This window comes from Acipenser ruthenus, chromosome 36 (genome assembly GCF_902713425.1).
Source record: "Acipenser ruthenus chromosome 36, fAciRut3.2 maternal haplotype, whole genome shotgun sequence".
In the NCBI taxonomy this organism is placed as follows: domain Eukaryota; kingdom Metazoa; phylum Chordata; class Actinopteri; order Acipenseriformes; family Acipenseridae; genus Acipenser; species Acipenser ruthenus.
Window position 1 is genome coordinate 9,243,870 of NC_081224.1, and position 22,896 is coordinate 9,266,765.

The 22,896-nt window shown below is 41.2% G+C and overlaps 1 protein-coding gene across 1 annotated transcript; it reads left to right on the forward strand.

The window, feature by feature from the left end:
- Nucleotides 1-245: 245 nt before the first annotated feature.
- LOC117402118 (T-cell immunoglobulin and mucin domain-containing protein 2-like) lies at nt 246-13,757 on the forward strand. The gene is made up of 5 exons (XM_059007924.1): nt 246-270; nt 8,295-8,633; nt 11,708-12,064; nt 12,346-12,389; nt 13,256-13,757. The coding sequence occupies exons 1-5, from the start codon at nt 246-248 to the stop codon at nt 13,373-13,375; spliced, it is 885 nt and encodes a 294-aa protein (XP_058863907.1). The 3' UTR covers nt 13,376-13,757.
- Nucleotides 13,758-22,896: the final 9,139 nt, after the last annotated feature.

Sequence of the window (22,896 nt, forward strand, 5' to 3'; positions counted from 1 at the left end):
GGGACAGGAGATTTTACCATCTCCTTTTGGAGCATTCTAAAATGATCTCATGCTAATGGCCTGTTGCCATGGCATCTTCACAGTGCTGAACTATAACTATGGAAACCATGGCATTCTATTATTACCATGTGACGCAGGTTTAAACTGACCACACTGTGGTTTAGGTCTACTGCAGAATGTGTGAAGCTTGAGAAAAAGAACTAGTTTAAGATGCAGAGCCCCTAAACAAGGAGTGACGCCGGGATATGGGTTTTCACACCTTGTATGGAGGTACAGCAGAGACAGCTAACATAAACTTTAATCAATTACCACACTATATTTGCAAAGTGCTGCATTGAGCATTCTCTGTCCCAAATAGCATCATGAATGAGGATAAACAGGCAGTAATTGGGCCAGTTTACAACGAGATAGCATGCTGCGCTTTGTCAAAATGTGCAACGCAAGTATTTTTAAAGCATGGCACTGGTTTATAACAAAATGGAAAATGTCGCTCCACTAAGTCTCATTTTATTGTAATAAAGTGTGTAACGTTACGGTCATTGTTTTCACTGAAGCATTTGTTTTTTAAAAGTGGGAAAAGGCTTTCACGCAAAGCGAAATGTTCTGCTGCCAGCTTCCGATGTCCCAGTTAGGTTACATTTGAAAAAAGTCAGTTCCATACTGCAACTACTGCTACATTAAACAAATAGCGGTACAACACCATTATTTAAAATTGTTTTAGAGTAGCAGCCAGGGACATTAGACTGCTCTTATTTCAGATCATTGAAAAAATAAAAGAAAAACTGTCATGTATTGCATGGTCTTCACAATAAGAGCCAGGGGTGAGAATGCAGTTTAACTCTTTATTTTAGATCTCACCAGATTTGATACATGCAACCTTGAGTTAAGTTTGATACACCTGCTTCCCACAAAGAATGACACTTTGTATCAAATATAAACCAGTGAACATCAGCAGCTAAATAAGCATCCCATTCCTGTGAATGTCAAAAGTAGAAACATGTAGCAAAGCTTTAATAACACGTTTACACAGTCGTGAAGAAACTAAAATAAAAGGGGGTGGCGTCTTGCTTTCATCTGGCAAATTTGTCAACCCCAGCCTGTAAGTCTAATGTTTTTGCTTTGTGGGTTGGCTCGCAATAATCAAAAGATCACTCACCCCAAGTCGCTGTATGCAGGTATGTTTGAACCCTTTTCATGCATGAAAATAACCTTTTATTTGCCAAACTAATACCAATATTTGCATATGGCAAAAATGTATTAGAAAAAGAAATCCATTCATTTTCATGTATAGCATTGCCTAATGGTTTCTGTCCAGGTAAATGCATGTAAGCAATGTTAAAACAGTAATCCTAAGAGTACATTTCAACCAGAATGTATCTAATAATGTAGATCACCTTCAATCTCATTTTCTGCTGATCCACTGTGAGAAAGACAACACAGAGTTTATAGAGCAACTTTCACTTTAAATACCATTCCGGTACCATTGTGGTGTTTAAATGATATTCTGTGAGAACTACAATACCGTATAATACTATTGGTCATTTAAATAATGCCTTATTCACCCCGATCAGGCAAAGGACGTGCTGTAAAGTACCTTGTGCATACCAGGAATGAGATATATATTAAAAAAAAACTGAATTTAAAAGGATTACAGAATCAAAAATTGAAATAGGGTCAAATTGAAATCCGAAAACACACAGCACATGAGCCTACAGCCCATTTTCAAATCCATGGTACCTTTTCTTTAGAGCATACATGTATAAATAATGTTACCTGGGCATAAGTAATATTAATAGTTTCTTCCGCAAGTCAATCCCTCCTTGCTGTCTCGCTGTCGTTTAATTTCTTCTGTTTTCCACGTGCTGTGGCAAACATATATGACATTTCCCTTTGACTCATCATTATGTCAATATTATTCTATAATTATAGAAATAATAGAATGCAATGTAATCCTGTTTTGTCGATTATAATCACTGGACAACAATAAACAATCAATCAAAAATGAACTAATGCCGCTGAGACTCTGTGCACGAGCAATTGGGTGTGTTCATAAACTCAACAATGAGTAGAAACACTTCCAAAAATCATTCCTAATTTCAACGATGAGGGCTAGAGGCTCAGCGCTGACTAAACAAACTCTAAGGGCTGTGTCTGTATGCGTCTTACTCTGCTTCTGATTCCATGTGTTGTTGTGTCAATCATGGCAGAGATATTCTGTTATCTGACTAAAGTGTTTATGTAAAATAAATAAAATAAACAGCGCTTTGCTAAAACCACCCGAAAATATAGAACCCGTCTAAAAGAGGCCAACAAGATGCTCGGATATATTGTGGGAAGTGTTGAATTTAAATCAAGGGGAGTAATGTTAAAACTTTACAATGCATTAGTAAGACCTCATCTAGAATATTGTGTTCAGTTCTGGTCACCTCGTTACAAAAAGGATATTGCTGCTCTAGAAAGAGTGCAAAGAAGAGCAACCAGAATTATCCCAGGTTTAAAAGGCATGTCGTATGCAGACAGGCTAAAAGATTTGAATCTATTCAGTCTTGAACAAAGAAGACTACGCGGTGATCTGATTCAAGCATTCAAAATTCTAAAAGGTATAGACAATGTCGACCCAGGGGACTTTTTCAACCTGAAAAAAGAAACAAGGACCATGGGTCACAAATGGAGATTAGATAAAGGAGCATCCAGAACAGAAAATAGGAGGCACTTTTTTATAAAGAGAATTGTGAGGGTCTGCAACCAACTCCCCAATAATGTTGTTGAAGCTGACACCCTGGGATCCTTCAAGAAGCTGCTTGATGAGATTCTGGGATCAATAAGTTACTTATAACCAAACGAGCAAGATGGGCTGAATGGCCTCCTCTCATTGGTAAACTTTCTTATGTTCTTAACTATAGTTGAAATGCCACTCCGGCGCACTGATTTATTTTGGTCTGCAGCGGGCGCTGTTGTCTGTGTCCTGAATACCGGCAAAGGTAATCAGGACCACAGGGTTACCAACACAGGTAGACAGTCAGGTTTATGCTGGCGCACTCGCAGGTGCTCAAAATAATAATGAAAACAAAAGGCGAAATGAAAAGGGAAAATAAAACACAATAATAAAACTACAAAATAAAGGTGCTGCTTACGTAGTGCCCCCACTGCCGCTCAGCCGGTCAGCTCGGGTTTCCGTCCTACACTGTGCTATGAACTATACACTGGGGTGGCCAAGGTTCCCCTTCTAGTCACACACATTCCCTCAGGTACTAAACAATTTATTTTATGTATTATTTTCTTTCTCTAAGCTGGCTGTCTTCCTCAGCTGTGCTCGCCTGTTTTCTTGCTCCAATCACTGGCGTTCCTGCCTGGTCTCAGCATCTCTGGGAATTCTCAATCACGGCCACCTGAATGCATAACCAAGCGCAGTACTTATGGGGCGAGCAATCCCCGAAGGCCCGCCTCTCAGCCACTCAGAGAAATGGAAAGCCAACACACCCTCTTCCCCACCTCTCCGTGTCATCGCCATGACTAACAGGTGGATCTTACAAGGCTGCTGCCCTCTTCTTGCATTACCATGCATGCGCCCGACAGTCAGCACAGATCTCCCGTTACAGACAGCAAAAGGCAAAAACTGTCTGTTTATTCATGTTGTTCTTTCTCCATGAAGACATTTCTAAGATGTTTTGTACAGAGCCTTCAGTTATTATGCAGGGTCCATCTAGACCAGTGGTTTTCAACCTTTTCATCTAAAGTACCAGTGTTTCCAACACCAGGTGTACCAGTAACTGTGCAATCTTACAGCCAGGTGTGTTGAGTCTGTACTCACTTGTTTGTTGCCTCATTCTGCTGGATGGTTCATCTATGCAGCTGATGACTGCAATGAACTCAGTATGTTTATATATTTTGCAGGTGTTGTGTATGGAATTGGTGATCGCGCCTTTAATTGTGTACAGTTGTAATGGGAAACAGCAGCTCCTATGCTCAGTGTTAGTGAAGTCCTGATCTGACAGCGTGTAACACAGACAGCTCTTATGATTACATGTTACTGTTTATTGTTCAGTAAAAACACATTTTAATCGCAGTGAGTTTTTTCTGCTATTTACGATATTAAATACACCACAGCAAGCACGTTGTCATATTTTAGATATTTTCATTAGTACAATCCGAGAGCTAAATTTAGTGAATGGCGTTTGTTCTTCTGCCATTGAGTAATCTGCAGTACATTTCAATTTTAATTTCCTTCATTTTTTTTTCTCAGCAGTACACTTCCTAATTACAGTCCCAAGTATTTCTGTGTGTTCTGGTTTCACATTTCTTAAAATGAAACACTTCTTTTTAATTCAAATTTTTTTGGATTGTATTAATACAAAAGGATATAAAAATAAAAAGCATATACATAAAATATAATAATAATAATAATAATAATAATAATAATAATAATAATAATAATAATTCTCCTCGACCTCTCTGCTGCCTTTGACACTGTTGATTACTCTATTCTACTATCCTCTCTCGCTGACCTGGGGATCTCTGGCACTGCTCTGGCCTGGTTCTCCTCCTACCTCTCCAACTGCATTTACCAGGTAACCTGGCGTGGAGCAACCTCCACACCTCACCCTCTCTTAACAGGAGTACCCCAAGGGTCAGTCTTGGGTCCTCTCCTGTTCTCTCTCTATACCCGCTCCCTGGGGCCCCCTCATCGCATCCTATGGTTTCTCATACCATTTCTATGCTGATGATGCTGAGATTTTCCTCTCCTTCCCCACCTCTGACTCCACCATCTCCTCCCGTATCTCTACCTGTCTGTCTGCTATTTCCTCCTGGATGCACTCGCATCACCTCAAACTCAACCTCTCTAAATCTGACCTCCTTTTCTTTCCCTCCTCCTCCCCCTCCTCTGATCTCTCTATCTCTGTTCCTCTGGAATCTACCACACTCTCTCCCTCTTCCTCAGCTAAGAACCTTGGAGTCACCCTGGACCCCTGCCTCTCTTATTCCCAGCACATCTCCACTCTGGCACGCACTTGCCGATTCTTCCTGAGCAACATCCGAAGAATCCGACCCTTCCTCACCAACTACACCACCCAGCTCCTGGTCCAGGCCTTGGTACTCTCCTGCCTAGACTACTGCAACTCCCTCCTGGCTGGCCTCCCTGCGTCCGCCACCCGTCCGCTCCAGCTCATCCAGAACTCCGCTGCCCGCCTGGTGTTCTCTCTGCCTCGCTTCTCCCACACAACTCCACTACTCCGCTCACTCCACTGGCTACCAATCACCGCTCGCAACCAGTTCAAGACTCTTGTACTAGCCTACAGATGCCTTGACCAGACTGCACCCAGCTACCTCCAGACCCTCATCTCTCTCTACACCCCCACTCGACCTCTCCGCTCCTCCTGCACTAGAAGACTGGCTCTACCTCCTCTACGCTCCTCTGCCTCCAGAGCCCGCTCCTTCTCCACCCTCACTCCGCAGTGGTGGAATGACCTTCCTACAGATGTCAGGACCGCCCAGTCCCTGACCAGATTCCGGCGCCTCCTTAAGACTCACCTCTTCAGACAGCACCTGTAGAACTCCTCTGTTTTTCCCCTGGGACACTATCACCCTTCCTTAAATGCGCTTTATTTGCTCTTATCTGCCCCCTATTTTACTGCATTTAATCCTGTACTTCAGGGTACTGTAATCTGCCAAGTGTTTAATCTGTAGTATTTTGTTTTTAATCATATCTTGATGTAACTATCACTGTCACTGTTATCTGCTGTATTATTGAATTGTATTTTGTCACACTTGTACTTGCTTGAACCAAAGTCATTGTATTTATCTTGCTCTTATTGTATTACTTGTACTGTAACACTTGAAATGTATTTGCTTACGATTGTAAGTCACCCTGGATAAGGGCGTCTGCTAAGAAATTAATAATAATAATAATAATAATAATAATAATAATAATAATAATAATAATAATAATAAAAAGCACTGCATTCCCCAAGAAGACCAAGAGGAGCAGAAACCCTTTCCATGTGATATATAACGGGAAACACAAATACAAGGAAAGCAATGAAACACTTTTCTGCCGTCAATGGACAGGTGTGATTGAAATGTAGTAAAGGCGGAAAAGAACAAAACAGGCGCGTGTTTCATGAGATACGGAGAAAGGAGAAGATAGAAAGATAGAGAGATAATTTTAATGTACACGATTTTTTTTTAAAAATGTATATTGTATTGAATTATAGTTTCGGTTATGGAGGCTATGTTATGCCAAAATGAAAAATACATACATACATATACTAATACATAAATAAATAAATATATATATAAATAAATACATGTAGAAATAAATAAATAAATACAGTGCTATAAGTATATGTTACTATTAATAATAAATATTAGTAGGATTGTACAGTCACTACTGTGTTTATTTTATTTGATATTATTACTATTATTATAATTTTTTTTTTTTACCGTGTTCTTTCACCTGGACAACTGACAGTAATATTGCACCGATTCTGACATTAAAACGCAATGAATCATAGTGAGACGAATCCTTCTTTTTAAAATAATACATGTGTTTATTTTGTAAACGTAGCTGTGATCTTTTCTGACTTGCCGTTGTCAGCTATCAGAGAGGTTTGCTGACATGAAAAAGCTTGACTTCTTCCGGATTGTTGATCTTGGACTCTCTAAAGACTTCTTAAAAGCAAAGGGGTTCCCGTTGATGAGACAAGGATGCTGTTTCAGACAAAGGTTGAAGAATGAACTGCACGGTATATCTACGAGGATGCAGCTTTCCATAAACCACCAGGAGAGCTATTGCAATTCATCAAGGAGAACGATCTTTCACAAACCGTACCAGAAGTGTGTAAGCTACTGAAGTTAATGCCAACCATTCCAGTGACTAGCGTGTCAGCAGAACCTTCATTTTCATGCTAGATGAGAATGAAAACCTACCTGTGGAATACAATGGGGCAAAACAGACTGTCTGGACTGGCCTGCATTTCAATGGAATCAACCTTACTTCCAGACCTCAAGAGCAAAGGCTGTTTCCATGGCAGCGTGATGCGAGGATGAAAGATCGACGAATGGAATTCTTATGAAAGTAATCGAGGTGAGGAAACTTGTTGTTGTTGTTGTTGTTGTTGTTGTTGTTGTTGTTATTGTTCAGTTACCAACAATAATATTGTGATATTGACACACAGTTAAACTGCATTTCATGTTATTTCTCATTCTTTATTAATATTTGGGATTACATACACACAGGGAAAGGCACAGGAGCTGCAGTTATTGCTTCTATTTATTATATTCCTCTCTGTGGAAACAATTGCTGTACTAAATGTAAACATTTGGGGTATTCTGGGGGGGGGGGATCAAACATACATGTGCGTAAAGTGCTTTATTTCAAATGTGCAACACTTGGGTTCCCGTCATAATTTAAAGTCTGATAATGCCGTGGCGTTTTTTAGGCCTAAGTAAGCTTGTTGGTTGACAGTAGGCATAGTAGTGTCCGATTTATTATTATTATATGGTGTTGGTATTATTGTCTGGTTTCACGATTGCATAGGGCAGCAGTGTGGAGTAGTGGTTAGGGCTCTGGACTCTTGAGGGTCGTGTGTTCAATACCAGGTGGGGACACTGCTGCTGTACCCTTGAGCAAGGTACTTTACCTAGATTGCTCCAGTAAAAACCCAACTGTATAAATGGGTAATTGTATGTAAAAATAATGTGATATCTTGTAACAATTGTAAGTCGCCCTGGATAAGGGCATCTGCTAAGAAATAAATAAATAATAATAATAATAATAATAATAATAATAATAATAATATTTACTCATTAGCACTTTGCTTTGTTGCTGTATCGTATAGTAAACAAACACAAGTGTTTATGTAAATGGCAGCATTTGTATTGAATAGCATCGTTTCAAATGTGAAAACAGGAGTGAAAAAGTCGGACCCGCTGTCAATATTTTATGCCTCCCCAATTTTTGGGGCCCCACCCGCTACCGCTGCCCTGTCACAATGCTGCTGACTGAGTCTGAACCACATGTTTTTATTGTGTTGCTTGTGTTGTATTTGTCCTTTATTGTTTTCCAGGACCCCCTTGTAAATGAGGCCTCGGTCTCAATGGGTAAATCTCCTGGTTAAATAAACAAACAAACACAAAATAATTGGGGACCAGGAAGCAGCCGAAACTTTTCATCAATAGCGTTGTCTTTGAAAGATCTGCAACGTCAAAAATATGAGGAAACAACCGAAATATTCTCAACAGAAGAATGTAGGTGCTTATTCCATTGAGTTTATTGTCTCTTCTCTCTCTTATAGCAGATTGCTCTGCACAAGACCATGTTGCTGTCTCTGGCTCAGCTGGTGGGAGAGCAGTGCTTCCCTGTTCTTACACCCCCACCCGTGGGCAGGATGTAGCAGTCACATGGTATGCATATCCAGATCAGAGTTCAGTTCTATTAATTGACTCAGAGACCCCCTCAGCACCCATCCCTGCGCAGTGGAGCGGCCAAGTGAAACTGTCTGATGAAGTCTCCTCTGGAAACGCCTCTCTGCTAATCTCTGAGCTCACACTGGAGGACACTCGGGATTACACGTGTACAGTGGTGATCAATGGGAAATGTGTCACTTACAGGAATGTTAAACTGACAGTTCAAGGTAAATATAATAAACATGTTTCGGTTGGTGCGTACTTGTGTCAAAATTAAGAATATGTGCTGAACTGCTGAAACCACTTAAGGTCCTGTGTGTGACTACATGAACACCCTGCCTTGTTTTCAGCACACACAGACAATGGGGTTTGTTTAAGGGTCATTTTCCTGCTGCTCAGTTAAGTTGTAGCTCTCTCGCTATGTTTTTTTCATGCTGAAGTGTTCTTCTGCTCCACTGGCATTTGGACCTCTGCTAGGCAGATTGCAGCTGCAGCCCTTACTGACAAATTACTGACTGCTTGGGTTTAGATTTTTGATTTCTTTTGATTTGGTTGTTTTGTGTAATGTATTCACTGTGGATTAACACACAGGGGTTTCTGGTAGAATCATAACATGCAGTATAATTTCAAGTAACATCCACACATTCATAACAAAAACAAACTAGAATACAGAACCTGAGAAGGGCTGCCAACACCAAACCCTTGTGTTTACCATTGAAGCTGTGTGTTCAAATTCCCTTCATTATCCCATATTGTAAAGTTCACGGATCTTCTCATGTCACGGGACACTCTTTTGGGGTTCAAGCTCAAACAGTAGCCAACTACGCCACCTAGTGACTAAATATATGGGGCACTAGGACCCTAGCAACACTAAAAACAACACAGGTTCGTAATTATGACCAGTTGGAACTCGGAACAGATCGACCATGACAAAGGCAAACAGTTGTACCATTTCGCAATAAACAATGTTTCTTATCCTTATAAAAATCATTAAAATATGATAATACAATTTCTATAGTACCAGGGGTTACCAAAAATAAAAATAATAAAAAAACAAAGCACACACCAATTTACTAGTGCACAAAGTATCAAAAGAAAATAATAAAGCACCCACTACTTTTGCTAGGGTGCCAAAGTATACAAAAGAAATGGATTTCAGGCCACCAAATCACAATAACCACCACTGGATCCTCATCAACCGCTCCAGGAAAAGGTGCAGCTAGTGCCCCCCCACACTGGTGCCAAGCTCCTCCCTGGATGTGGCAGGCACCCCCCCTGGAGACAAAAAAAAGCAACAGCACTGAGTGACTCACAATTATACAGTACACAGAACACCTCAGAGATTAAAATACACTTCTTTATATAGTTAACTATACCAATCCATATATTTAAGAGCACAACCTATAGCCACAGGCAATTTAAAATGCAACACCCAAAAATACCACTCTCTATCATAGATATTTATATCAATAGAACAGGTGTAAAAACCATAAATTACAAGTTGCAGACAAATACCAAATATTGGGTTTATCTCCTTTTAAAAACACAGGTATCACTCTAGCAGAGAAAATATAAAGGTGCACTAGGGTCCCTAAACAGCAAGCGGGTCATAAACCCTATTAGGCAATGTACTAATCATTAAAAGTGGTCCGGTTACTTCCCTTTTAAACTGCACTCTTTTGGTCCTAAGTCCACTCTCCAGTACAGCCTGCTTGTTCTACTAATTCATTTAGTCTTGAAGATTCCTCTTGGATCCCGGTCTCTGTTCTCCACGTCTCTGCTCTCTCAGGGACTCCTGTGGCTCTTGCAGCTCTCCTCTGCCGTCTCTCTGGTTCTCTCTGGTTCTCTCTGGTTCTCTCTGGCTCTCTCTGGCTCTCTCTGGCTCTCTCTGGCTCTCTCTGGCTCTCTCTGGCTCTCTCTGGCTCTCTCTGGCTCTCTTCTGTGGCACACTCCCTGTCTCTCGCAGTTCTCCCCGTTGTCTCTATCTCCGCTCTTTTATATCCATCAAACTCCTCCCTTAACTATCCAGAGCGAATCAATTGGCAAGACCCATTAACAGTATTTGTACAAACTACATTTCCCAGCATCATTGCGGAACTTGCTTAAAACCTCCCACTGGAAGTGACATCACTCGCTCTCTGCTCCTTCCCAGCCTAGACGCTGTTTCATACCAAGGCACAAGGTAAGACCAATTTTAATAAAAAACGTGTACATACTATCATAATAAAAAAATATAATACATACAATTCACTCCAAATAAAGCAAAATCGAACTTAAAATACCAAACCAATATAACATTTTATAAAACGTGTTCAAAACAACTCACTCAAATAACTCGTGCAGTCTTACTGTGTATACTTCTGGCAGCTGCAAAACGATTAACAAACGTTCAATCATATCATGAAAGTCTCCCAAAACATTTGTATATTATAAACGTGGTTGTTATTCGCAATCAAATGGTTCCTAAACTTTCATTTCCTTTAATATAAAACTAATACAATAATCCTATGAGGTGCTTTAAAATACCTAGAATAAAAGTGCAAAAAAACAAAAAAATAAGTTATAAACATTAAGTCACCCTGTGACACTCAGTCAATCAATTTCTAAGCACAGCGAGTTCAGTCATTATCCCAGATGTAAATTAAGCTAATGGGACTTTTAAAAGCTAATCCTCTAAAGCGACTGGGGCTTTAGAATCCTGAAACTCGCTTTTAAACAGCGACATACATTTCAAACATCTTAAAACACATTTAAATACACACAATGTCTAGAACAGCATTAGTACCCTTTGCAGCGGCCATTACCTGTAGATAACTGACTTTGGGTCTGATTCACAGAATGTTTTTGTTGGCGTTGGTACCATTTCTGTCTTAATATCAGTGCTGATACCCTTCAGCAAATGATGTAACCCACACAGCTCAGTGTGTGTACTTGAATTAGTGACGCAGTAATAATGTGGTGTAGTTTTCAAGACGCTTCTCATTGTTTTAGTGCCCTGTCTGTAAGAGGTAAGAGTCCCACTATCATGGTATAAAGGGTGGTATTAACGCTAAGTAATTATTCATGAGAGCTGATCAAACGACACGGAAAAAACACCATTAGGACGATGGTGAATTACAGCGGAAGCAAGGAGTAAAGTTCGAGGAGTGATAATAACACACCTCCAGTCTTCACTCCAGGTTTACCACTGGGACGTGAATTGGGCCCTTTGTCTTTGGCCGTGGTCAATTGTGTAGAAGGTACTGGGTGCTGTGTCAGATATTAAGGTATAATTTGTATGCAAATTCAATTGTGCTTACAGAACCTCCAAAGAGAGATTCAACTACTTCAGGAACAACAACGACCACAACCCAGACAACTAGACCATCAGCAACCCCGACAACTAGACCATCAGCAACTCCGACAACTAGACCATCAGCAACTCCGACAACTAGACCATCAGCAACCCCGACAACTAGACCATCAGCAACCACGACAACTAGACCATCAGCAACCCCGACAACTAGACCATCAGCAACCACGACAACTAGACCATCAGCAACCCCGACAACTAGACCATCAGCAACTCCCGCTATCCTCTCTGCAGTAGCCGTCTCTGCTGTCATCGGCATCATAGGTGCTGCAGTCTTTGTCATTTTAAAGTACAAAAGGAGAGCAGGTAACAGATTAAGCTTTTCATTTGTTTAACCACAACCTACAATGGGAGCTGTTTAAACCCTGCCCTGGATCTCTCAGCTCCGGTCTAACTGGACTCTATTGAGACAACACCTCCTCCACCCTGCTTGTAAAGGCACAGTCTCACCTGTAGGGGGCAGTTTAAACAGTTCAAACCCTGCCCTTGGTTTCTTGGCCCTTGTCTAAATGGACTCTATTTCCACAACACCTCCCCCTGCTTGTAAAGATTATTGACTCTTGTTTTGTTTTCCTTTCCATTTTCAGCGGATGCTAATGGGAATAACCAGAATGCTGGAGATCAGAATGCGGTAGGTACAGGACACGCTTTCATGGACAGTTTTCCTGTTTACTGAAGGGAGTAGAACTTGCTATAGAATGCAATGGCTTTGAGATGTTTGCCATGTAAATAGCACAAAAAAACATGAGAACATGAGGGACAGTAAAATACAAGCAAGCATAGTAAATGACAGGAATAACATGGCTAAGCTCTGGAAATGTATGTGGAAAGCACAGGAAGCTGTGATTGTACCAGGGGGCACTCTCTTAACTTGCTGGAATACAGTCTTAAAGATGGGAAGCTTTAGAGGAGGGGTTACAATATTTCTGAACAGTTTTTTGGTACAGAGATTTCTGTTTCTGATGTATGTATTGAAACTGTACTGATGAAACCTGTTTGTGCAGGTTGTGTCTTTGAATGTAATACAAATATGAGAAAATAATGGGATATGCAAACCAACATATTGCTTTATCATGTTATTTTATGAAAGGCAGATATTAAAGAAAAGCTTTTTATTAGCTTGGAATTACTGTTTGGTGAAATAAAAACAAATCATTTTAATTGAACACGGCCATTTCACAGTGTTAGTTAACTAAATAAAAGAAAGTGAAGCTGTTCAACTGTTAACTGGAAATGTGAGACCGAGCCCCTCCTGGTGGACAGTACTTGTACTACAACATTAATATCAGCAATACAGGTGACAATAATTTAAAGGCAAAATAATGGATTGGCCATGGAAACCAGTCCCCCTTGTGGCTGCTCAATAGTAGTGTGCATCTCTCGTTTCAAGCTGTGTTGAACAGGCTGTATGATGCTGTCTTATTAATGTGCTCTCTTATTAATGAGCTTGATGGGATCTTATTAATTTGGTGTCTTATCAATCTGTCTTCCTCACAGAGCTCAGACTTGCTTACCTACGCTGTAATCGATCACACGAGACAGCCGGGAGGAGCCCCAGTCCGGTCAGGGGTCAGTGCTGTGGACAATACGGAGTACGCCACTGTCCAGATCCACTGATAGGACACGTCTCACCCAGCCACCAGGGATACAAGAGAGCTTCAACAACAAGATGAACCAAAGACTTGACTAACATTGATTTACTGCAGCGCTTCAATGAATCATACCAACTCTGATGAGAACAATAAACACAGCGAGCCACTAACAAGCAACTACCTGACATTCTTAATTCAATCTTAACCATTTCACTGCCACTGCTAATAGTCCACACCAGTCCCAAGCTGAGCTCCTGCAGGTAGTGTGATCCCAGCCTCAAAGAGAAGCCAGTCCTCCTCATTGCAGTGTTCATCCACATTGTTAACGAGAGCCTTTACAGCAGGAGATCGCTCACCAGCAGAGAGTTGCTTCATGACTGCAAGCCCTTGAATGTATGCGCGTGTAGAGAGGGAGAGGGGGAGGGGGAGGGGGAGGGGGAGGGGGGGTTAGGTAAGCAGTTCAATTCAGGTCCCGCGCCTCACTTCCTTTTGCACCTGCTCTGAGACAGGCTGCTGTGCGTAAAACTTGACCGCTCTGCTGGATTGGGGAGTAAAGCAATACTTCCAGATTCAAACTCATTTGATTAAATTGTATAGGCCTGTGTTCATTTATTTCACTTTGAACAAACACTTGTGCTTGCTAAGGTTTGCTAGCTGTCTTCTCTCATCCTTGTGGCAGCTGTGATGTACCTTTAATGCTTATCTCATCAGACCATGTGGAATATTAATAAACAGCCATTGCTGCTTTGAACTAGGGTTACGTTGCTGTTTTTCTTCAAAGAAAAAGTACGGGCTGGGTGGGGGGTCATGCCAAAGGAGGCTGAATGGCTGAGCAAGCTGTGGGAATGTCTTTTGTTTAAAAACAAGCACTACGTTAACCCATGTTTTGCTGAACGTTTAAGTCTGTTTTTGCTCAGTTACGATTTCAATGGAAATTAAATGTAGCCTTTCCCATTTATAGTACTGTTTTAAAGACTTTAGAACTATAACAATATGAGTATTGCATTACTGTGGTGTATCCTTGTATTATTCACCAGATTGAGGCTGTAGATAGCAGGTGCACACATTTATTAAAACCATTGAAAGCTCATTTTCAGAGTTACAGACATTTCAGACTTCCGGACAGCCTCCATTCCCAAGGTGTTTGTAACTCTGAGGTTCTGCTGTCATTTCTGTGTTTGTTCTGTCTGTGATCTTCCTCTTCATGATTAAAAGAGGGGGTGGGGGTTAGGAAGCTGTCAGGTCCTTTAGCAGCTTCAAATTGGCACCACACATTACCTCACGGTCCATTTGCTCACATGTCTGAGTAATGCCCTTTATATAGTATAGAATAGCAAAAGTTGTAGGACAGTAATGAGCAAGCATATCCCTGCCAGTGAAGCAGGGAGTGGGAGCACTGGTCCCTTCCCAGTACCTGAGATCACATTTCAGATGTGTTTATTTATCCAGGATTGAACCCCGGAGATATACAGGACCAGCCCAAATGATGGCAGCAAATGATTTGCAGCACGCTGGGGCTGGTGGTCGTATTGCCCACTTTTCCTCACTCAGACCCTTTACTTACTAAATATCTTGGTATCCTAAATGTTTTAATGAGCACGACATCTCACAAGTAGAACGGTCCCCCGAAATGTTCTCCTTTTTCTAGGAAAGCAGTACAGCTGGGTATAGGGAGTTTGTTGCGGGATAAATTCACTCCGACTACTTGCTCACTAAATATTATGGTATCCCTGAGTAGCTAGTTGTCTCCTCTTTTAAAATATGCTACGGATTTTAGTGTTTCGATTGGAACACACTTCAGCGTCATCACTCACAGCCAGAGAAAGGCGTCCTCATTTGTCAGCGCTAGAAATGTGTATTCTTTATGTACAACACTGTCTCTTACACAATTTTAAAGTTAATTTTGTTGACTTTCATTTGACCTGGAGAACGTATATGTAGTATAAACCAGTCAGAAGATATACATAATAAAGTGAAAACAGTACAACTAGACAGAATTAACCCGCGTATAAAGAGTTAAAAATGTAATTCCAATTATTATTCCTTTTCTTAAGGGAGATTCAGCCAAGCAGCAATACCAACATACAAGTTATCTTCTGTATTAACAGCAATATAATTATGTACACAACATAATACTAACCAAGACAACTGAGATATGTAAATATACATTTAAAATTCAAATAATTTAAAGTGAATATAAATATTAAGATGTCCCTGTAATAATTAAAATAAATGAGTTGAAAAAAGCTGTTTCACGAGAACAAATTAGCTATCTAGCAATACAGCCAACTAGCTTGTTAGCAAGCTATCCCTCAAGGTCTCATCTATACGGAGTAACATAGCTTGCTATTCGTTTGTTTGTATTGACAATAGCAAGTTAAGAGAACGCAATAAATTCGTCTCGAACATTGATTTATTGATCTATCGGGGACACATACAAGAATCACATGAGTGTAATTTATATGACACAAGAAGCATTATAATATTGTTGTGTTATATGGTTGCCAATTACATTTGTAGACAAACTCTGTCTTCTCTGGCTCCATTTTTGCGCTCTGTCTTTAAGACGCAATGTTTGATGAGATTAGCTCATTGGTGGGTTATAAAAAGAAAATCTCTTCTGCAGAAGTGTACAGTGCTTGCACACTTCGGGAACGCCCACTTGAAGGCCCCTTCGAAGGGAGCATTTTATGTTCACTATGGATTGGAACACCCCTTAACATGACGGCCGTCCACTTCCGCCCTTCGATCTTCACTTCGTAGGGCGCATTTTCATGAATTAGAACACAACCAGGGAGTCCTGGAGTTACTTCCTCTGTGCAGTATCATTATCAACTAGAAAAACAAAAGGCAGAAACAAACTCCCCTACTCACCAAACACTGCCACCTACTGTGCAATCTGTCAAACTGCATAACCAGCCATTTAATTTAGAAAACTGTACATTCTCTGGTACAGTCAACTTCATGAATTACACAAAATAATGTATATAATTTAATTTGAGGCAAATACTGAAAATATTCTGCAAATTTATTGAATTTATTTGAACTTTTAAATATTTTGTTCATCTGTTAAATTCATTGGAACTGTTACATTTATTGGTACTGTAATGAACCTGCTCGTTCACTGCTACTGGATTAAATATGCAATAGCGTGCCGCTGCCACAACCTTTGTTTAACCGGAGGGTCCGGTAGTTAGGTGTATTTATAGAATAAGGGAGAGCGTATGAAGTCACGCCACAAAGACACCAAGAACAGCAACTCAGGGAAAACAATTTATTAGTATAGTTAATTAAAACAGAGCAGTTAGCGATCTTAGACCATACCAATAAATTAGACCAATTGAGCTAGATTAATTATACTATTAATTATACAAGGATTGCAGTGAGCGTGTCTGTCCCCTGTAGATCCACACAGTGATTAAATACAGTGTAACAGTCTGGAATTTAAATGTGGTTAAGATCAATAAAACACCAAGATTTACAAAGTAGAAATACAGCAATCGTATAACAATTTAAAAGAGTCCTCCCCTGGTTTCTCAAAGTCAGTCCCCTTACAGACTAGTCATCCCAATGCTCACACAGAGCACTCTATCCCGGTCAGACGCCCCGTCTTGAGCGCTAGTCCCCTTTTTAAAGTTCAGGCAATCAAATCATGATCACCGGCACCTGCCGACCGACTGCTTTACCTTAACAAAACTCAGGTGTGCGTTAATAGTTCTAATGGGCAACCAGCGAGGTCCATTACAGTACTATTTTTCCTAGCGTAGTAATATATTTAGGAAAAAATAAACCTATATTCATTTTTAAATAAAAATGTGTCTATATCTTTATTTCTAAAAGCTAGTAACCCATTTTATAAGGGTAATAAGACATTCCAGGGTGCTGGTTGTGCTGGAATAACCGCATTTCCAGGGTCTTAAGGCACTCTGCCTACAGCCTTGTGTCTTACTATGCTCCTGGGCATGGGGTTATTCCAGTACAACCAGCAACATGCTTGCTTGTTGCTGACATAAACATTTCCTGTTGCAAAATGAACTTGGGATGAAAGTTCAGGAACTCTGTGTAACACATCGGTGGCCCCTTCACTTTAGTTCATCACAGTTCCTGGTGTCCAGAGCAGTCCAGGGTTGGCCACATGGCAGATAGTAATGAGTTTGAAAATGAGTTTGAAAGTGTTTGAAAAACTTGAAATCCCAGAAGCTGCACAGATTGGCTCCCCCTCCCAGTATCCTAGCACTGCGTTTCCATGACTGGCGGGTTTTAATGTTGACTGCATTCCCTTTCATGACCTCTTCAAGTACAATAACACAGAACAAGAAGAGCAGCATTGAAGTATCTGCATAGAGTGAGCAATATAGCTTCTATACAAATAGCTTTGAAAAAAATACACTTCAAAACTGAATTCAACTTTCATATAGGACACTATGAAAGCTAAGGAATGATGGAAATATATATTAGGTAAGATTGGTTTGAATTATTTAATTAGTTCTATGACCTCCAGATGTTTATACCTTTGTTTTGTATGAGGAATAATATTTTGTTTGGGTGATTTGTTTACTCACCTGCCTTTTGCAAATAAAAAATATGGTTGAAAAGGTTTAATATGTAGTAGAGGAAATGTATTTTGTATGAGAATTGCTTACAGTTAGCAAAGGGATCTTTGAACCATTGGACCTTCTGAAACCGCCCTATAAGAATGAACAAAGACAACAGAAAACATGGATCAGGCATCTGTAATATGAACATAGCGGACTTACATAGGATGTGGGGCATCAGTTCAATACAATGATTCAGAAGATTGATTCATTTCATTCAGTAATCTTATCTGGATTACCTGGGTTTTATTTCTGTAGTCCCTTGTGTGTTTGACCACTGTTAAGACATGTTTGTAACTGATTGATAATCATTAATAAATATTTGAATGTTCTAATTATAATCCCCATTCGTGTCCTCCACCAGCGTGTAAATCAAGTTTTTGTCACCATGAAGTACGGAATTATAAATATCATTGTCTACTGTTTTTAGAAAACTTAATAAAATAACATGCATTTATTTCAGTTCTCAGCCCGGCAAAGACAATTAACAATCACAAACAAAAAGAACAACAATTAAAAGCATAGTTTATGACTGACAGACCTTCTGGTTTAAACAAGTTATAAGTATTTAACTCTGAGTGTTGGCGCCACTGTGTTACGACCTGAATAATATGGCATAAAGCACACATCAAGCCATGCAGTTGCGTATCTGCAATTATTTTACTGAGTTCAGAAATGCAACTTCGAAGGATCCAAAACTCAAACAAAAACGTTCAACATACAGAATATGTTCTTTACCAACATTACAAAATCAAAAAGGTTGCATTGTTACCAGAATTAGTGTTATAGCCACGAGGTGTGCATTATCACTACACGAGGTGTGCATTATCACTGCACGAGGTGTGCATTATCAATGCACAAGGTGTGCATTATCACTGCACGAGGTGCGTATTATCACTGCACGAGGTGCGCATTATCACTGCACGAGGTGCGCATTATCACTGCACGAGGTGCGCATTATCACTGCACGAGGTGCGCATTATCACTGCACGAGGTGCGCATTATCACTGCACGAGGTGCGCATTATCACTGCACGAGGTGCGCATTATCACTGCACGAGGTGCGCATTATCACTGCACGAGGTGCGCATTATCACTGCACGAGGTGCGCATTACCACTGCACGAGGTGCGCATTACCACTGCACGAGGTGCGCATTACCACTGCACGAGGTGTGCATTACCACTGCACGAGGTGTGCATTACCACTGCACGAGGTGTGCATTATCACTGCACGAGGTGTGCATATCACTGCACGAGGTGTGCATTATCACTGCACGAGGTGTGCATTACCACTGCACGAGGTGCGCATTTTCACTGCACGAGGTGTGCATTACCACTGCACGAGGTGTGCATTACCACTGCACGAGGTGTGCATTATCACTGCACGAGGTGTGCATTATCACTGCAGGAGGTGCGCATTACCACTGCACGAGGTGCGCATTATCACTGCACGAGGTGTGCATTATCACTGCACGAGGTGTGCATTACCACTGCACGAGGTGCGCATTATCACTGCACGAGGTGTGCATTATCACTGCAGGAGGTGCGCATTACCACTGCACGAGGTGCGCATTATCACTGCACGAGGTGTGCATTACCACTACACGAGGTGTGCATTACCACTGCACGAGGTGTGCATTATCACTGCAGGAGGTGCGCATTACCACTGCACGAGGTGCGCATTATCACTGCACGAGGTGCGCATTATCACTGCACGAGGTGTGCATTACCACTGCACGAGGTGCGCATTATCACTGCACGAGGTGTGCATTATCACTGCACGAGGTGTGCATTATCACTGCAGGAGGTGCGCATTACCACTGCACGAGGTGCGCATTATCACTGCACGAGGTGCGCATTATCACTGCACGAGGTGCGCATTATCACTGTACGAGGTGCGCATTACCACTGCACGAGGTGCGCATTACCACTGCACGAGGTGCGCATTACCACTGCACGAGGTGTGCATTACCACTGCACGAGGTGTGCATTACCACTGCACGAGGTGTGCATTATCACTGCACGAGGTGTGCATATCACTGCACGAGGTGTGCATTATCACTGCACGAGGTGTGCATTACCACTGCACGAGGTGCGCATTTTCACTGCACGAGGTGTGCATTACCACTGCACGAGGTGTGCATTACCACTGCACGAGGTGCGCATTATCACTGCAGGAGGTGCGCATTACCACTGCACGAGGTGCGCATTATCACTGCACGAGGTGTGCATTATCACTGCACGAGGTGTGCATTACCACTGCACGAGGTGCGCATTATCACTGCACGAGGTGTGCATTATCACTGCAGGAGGTGCGCATTACCACTGCACGAGGTGCGCATTATCACTGCACGAGGTGTGCATTACCACTACACGAGGTGTGCATTACCACTGCACGAGGTGTGCATTATCACTGCAGGAGGTGCGCATTACCACTGCACGAGGTGCGCATTATCACTGCACGAGGTGCGCATTATCACTGCACGAGGTGTGCATTACCACTGCACGAGGTGCGCATTATCACTGCACGAGGTGCGCATTATCACTGCACGAGGTGTGCATTATCACTGCACGAGGTGTGCATTATCACTGCAGGAGGTGCGCATTACCACTGCACGAGGTGCGCATTATCACTGCAGGAGGTGCGCATTACCACTGCACGAGGTGTGCATTATCACTGCACGAGGTGTGCATTACCACTACACGAGGTGTGCATTATCACTGCACGAGGTGCGCATTATCACTGCACGAGGTGTGCATTATCACTGCACGAGGTGTGCATTACCACTGCACGAGGTGCGCATTATCACTGCACGAGGTGAGCATTATCACTGCACGAGGTGCGCATTATCACTGCACGAGGTGCGCATTATCACTGCACGAGGTGCGCATTATCACTGCACGAGGTGCGCATTATCACTGCACGAGGAGATACTCGTGGAGCCACAGATGTGCCCATAGCCTGTATGTGGGGCACAGCCCCTTTAAATAACCCAGAGGAGAAGGCATTGTGAATGATTCTCGCTGTCTCATACTGGAGATGTCCTGGATGGCTTTTGGTTATGAGATGCAGCAGACGTCTAAACCACAAAGCAAAAGAGACGGGCTCATCTGCATTCGTGGTTTTAGAGCGGTTAACCTCATCTCTCATCTCACCGGCAGGAGACAGAACGAAGCGAGAAATAAAGTCAAAGGTAGTGGCTGTCAGACTGACACTCGCTCACGCAGAGATTACCACAGAAATAATAATAATAATAATAATAATAATAATAAAAATGGACATCAACGAGAATGTGATTATTAAAGTCGAAAAATATAATGCTCTTTATGATGCCAGTGACAGTGGTTATAAAGACAATAAAAAGAAGGACGCCATATGGCAAGAAATAGCAGAGAATTTGAAAATTCATGGTATATCTATCTCTTCAAGTCACCTCAATTTTAGTCAAAGTGACGGGGAGCGCCACACACTGGTTTCATATTTCTGTAAAATTACGCTTTTGGACAGAGGGCGAATAACATCAGTCTCGGACTATTGTTTATCATTTCCCCCTTCAAATAACTCGTGTTTGCTTAAGAAACCTTGTAGTTTCTAAACGTTTCTTACTTACCTACCATCCCATTTTATAGTTATGAACTGTATTGGATCCAGGGTGGGTGGTTGACGATACTCTTCTTGCTTTGATCTAAAATCGATCTCTATACATGTATTTTTTGGCGTGTAGTTTGCACATATTGTATTGCTGTATTTGATTGTTCCTTGTGTGATATTTTATTCGAATTATGAATTTGCACTGTGTGTTGTGTGAATTTTCTGGATAAATACTTTTGTAGGACAGTTGTGTGTGTGCATGTGATCACTGAGATGTATCCTCAGATTCCTGCCCTGTGAGCTGAACTATTAGAATAGCCTACTGGATGGTTTTTAGATAATTGTTTACAATAAAAAAATTACTCTTTTGTGATACAGGTTTGCCTTGTCAAGTTTGTTCACATTCTTCCACCGGACCCTCCGGTATAAAAAAAAAGGTGGTGGCAGCAGAATAGCTACAGGTATAATTAATATTGAACCAGAGAGGGTTCATTACAATAATAATAATAATCACATTCACACAAGATTTTATTAAAATTGAAAATCAATAAGAATATTACATTAAACCAATGTCTTCAATATTTCCAAATAAATATATGTAGATGTATTCTTTTTGAATACTTTACATGTTAAACCAGATCACATAAAAACACTGTTAAATGTCCTTGTTTTAGTGTGTTGTGTACCCATACTCTATTTCTTTGTTTTATTTATTTGATTTCGTCTCCACAAAAGGAGACAGTATTTACTTTTCATGACGCCACAGTTGTCGTCTTTTTTATGTCCTCGTGCTGTATTCGTGTTGTTCGCTTGGCTCGCGGTCTGCATACTTTATTCCGGTGTGCATAGCCCTTAAATATCAATACATATCTTAGGACCCCTCAACAGAAAATCGTCTCCTCTTTAAAAACATGCAAGAGATTTTAATGAACAGTCTCTCCCACAAGTACCCAAATATGATCCACTTCCTACCAATGCGGAATGGCTGGGTGTGACGTCTTCTCTTCATTTTACCCTCAGAAATAGGTTTCTGGCTCAGGACTGCCAAGGACAACACTGCACTGAATATTGTACCGGTCTCGGCAGAGTCGCCACTCAGGAAAATAATGTTTTGTGTAAAACAGAGAACAAATGCTCCACCCAGTCATTCAGCATTGTTAGTAACTGAATCATATTTAAGATACCACTGAACTTGTGAGACGGATTGCTCATTAAGATGTGTGCGTATTTTTAAAGAGGAGACAAGTAGCTACTCGGGGATACCACGATATTTAGTGAGCAAGTAGTCGGAGTGAATTTATCCAGCAACAAACTCCCTATACCCAGCTGTACTGCTTTCCTAGAAAAAAGGAGAACATT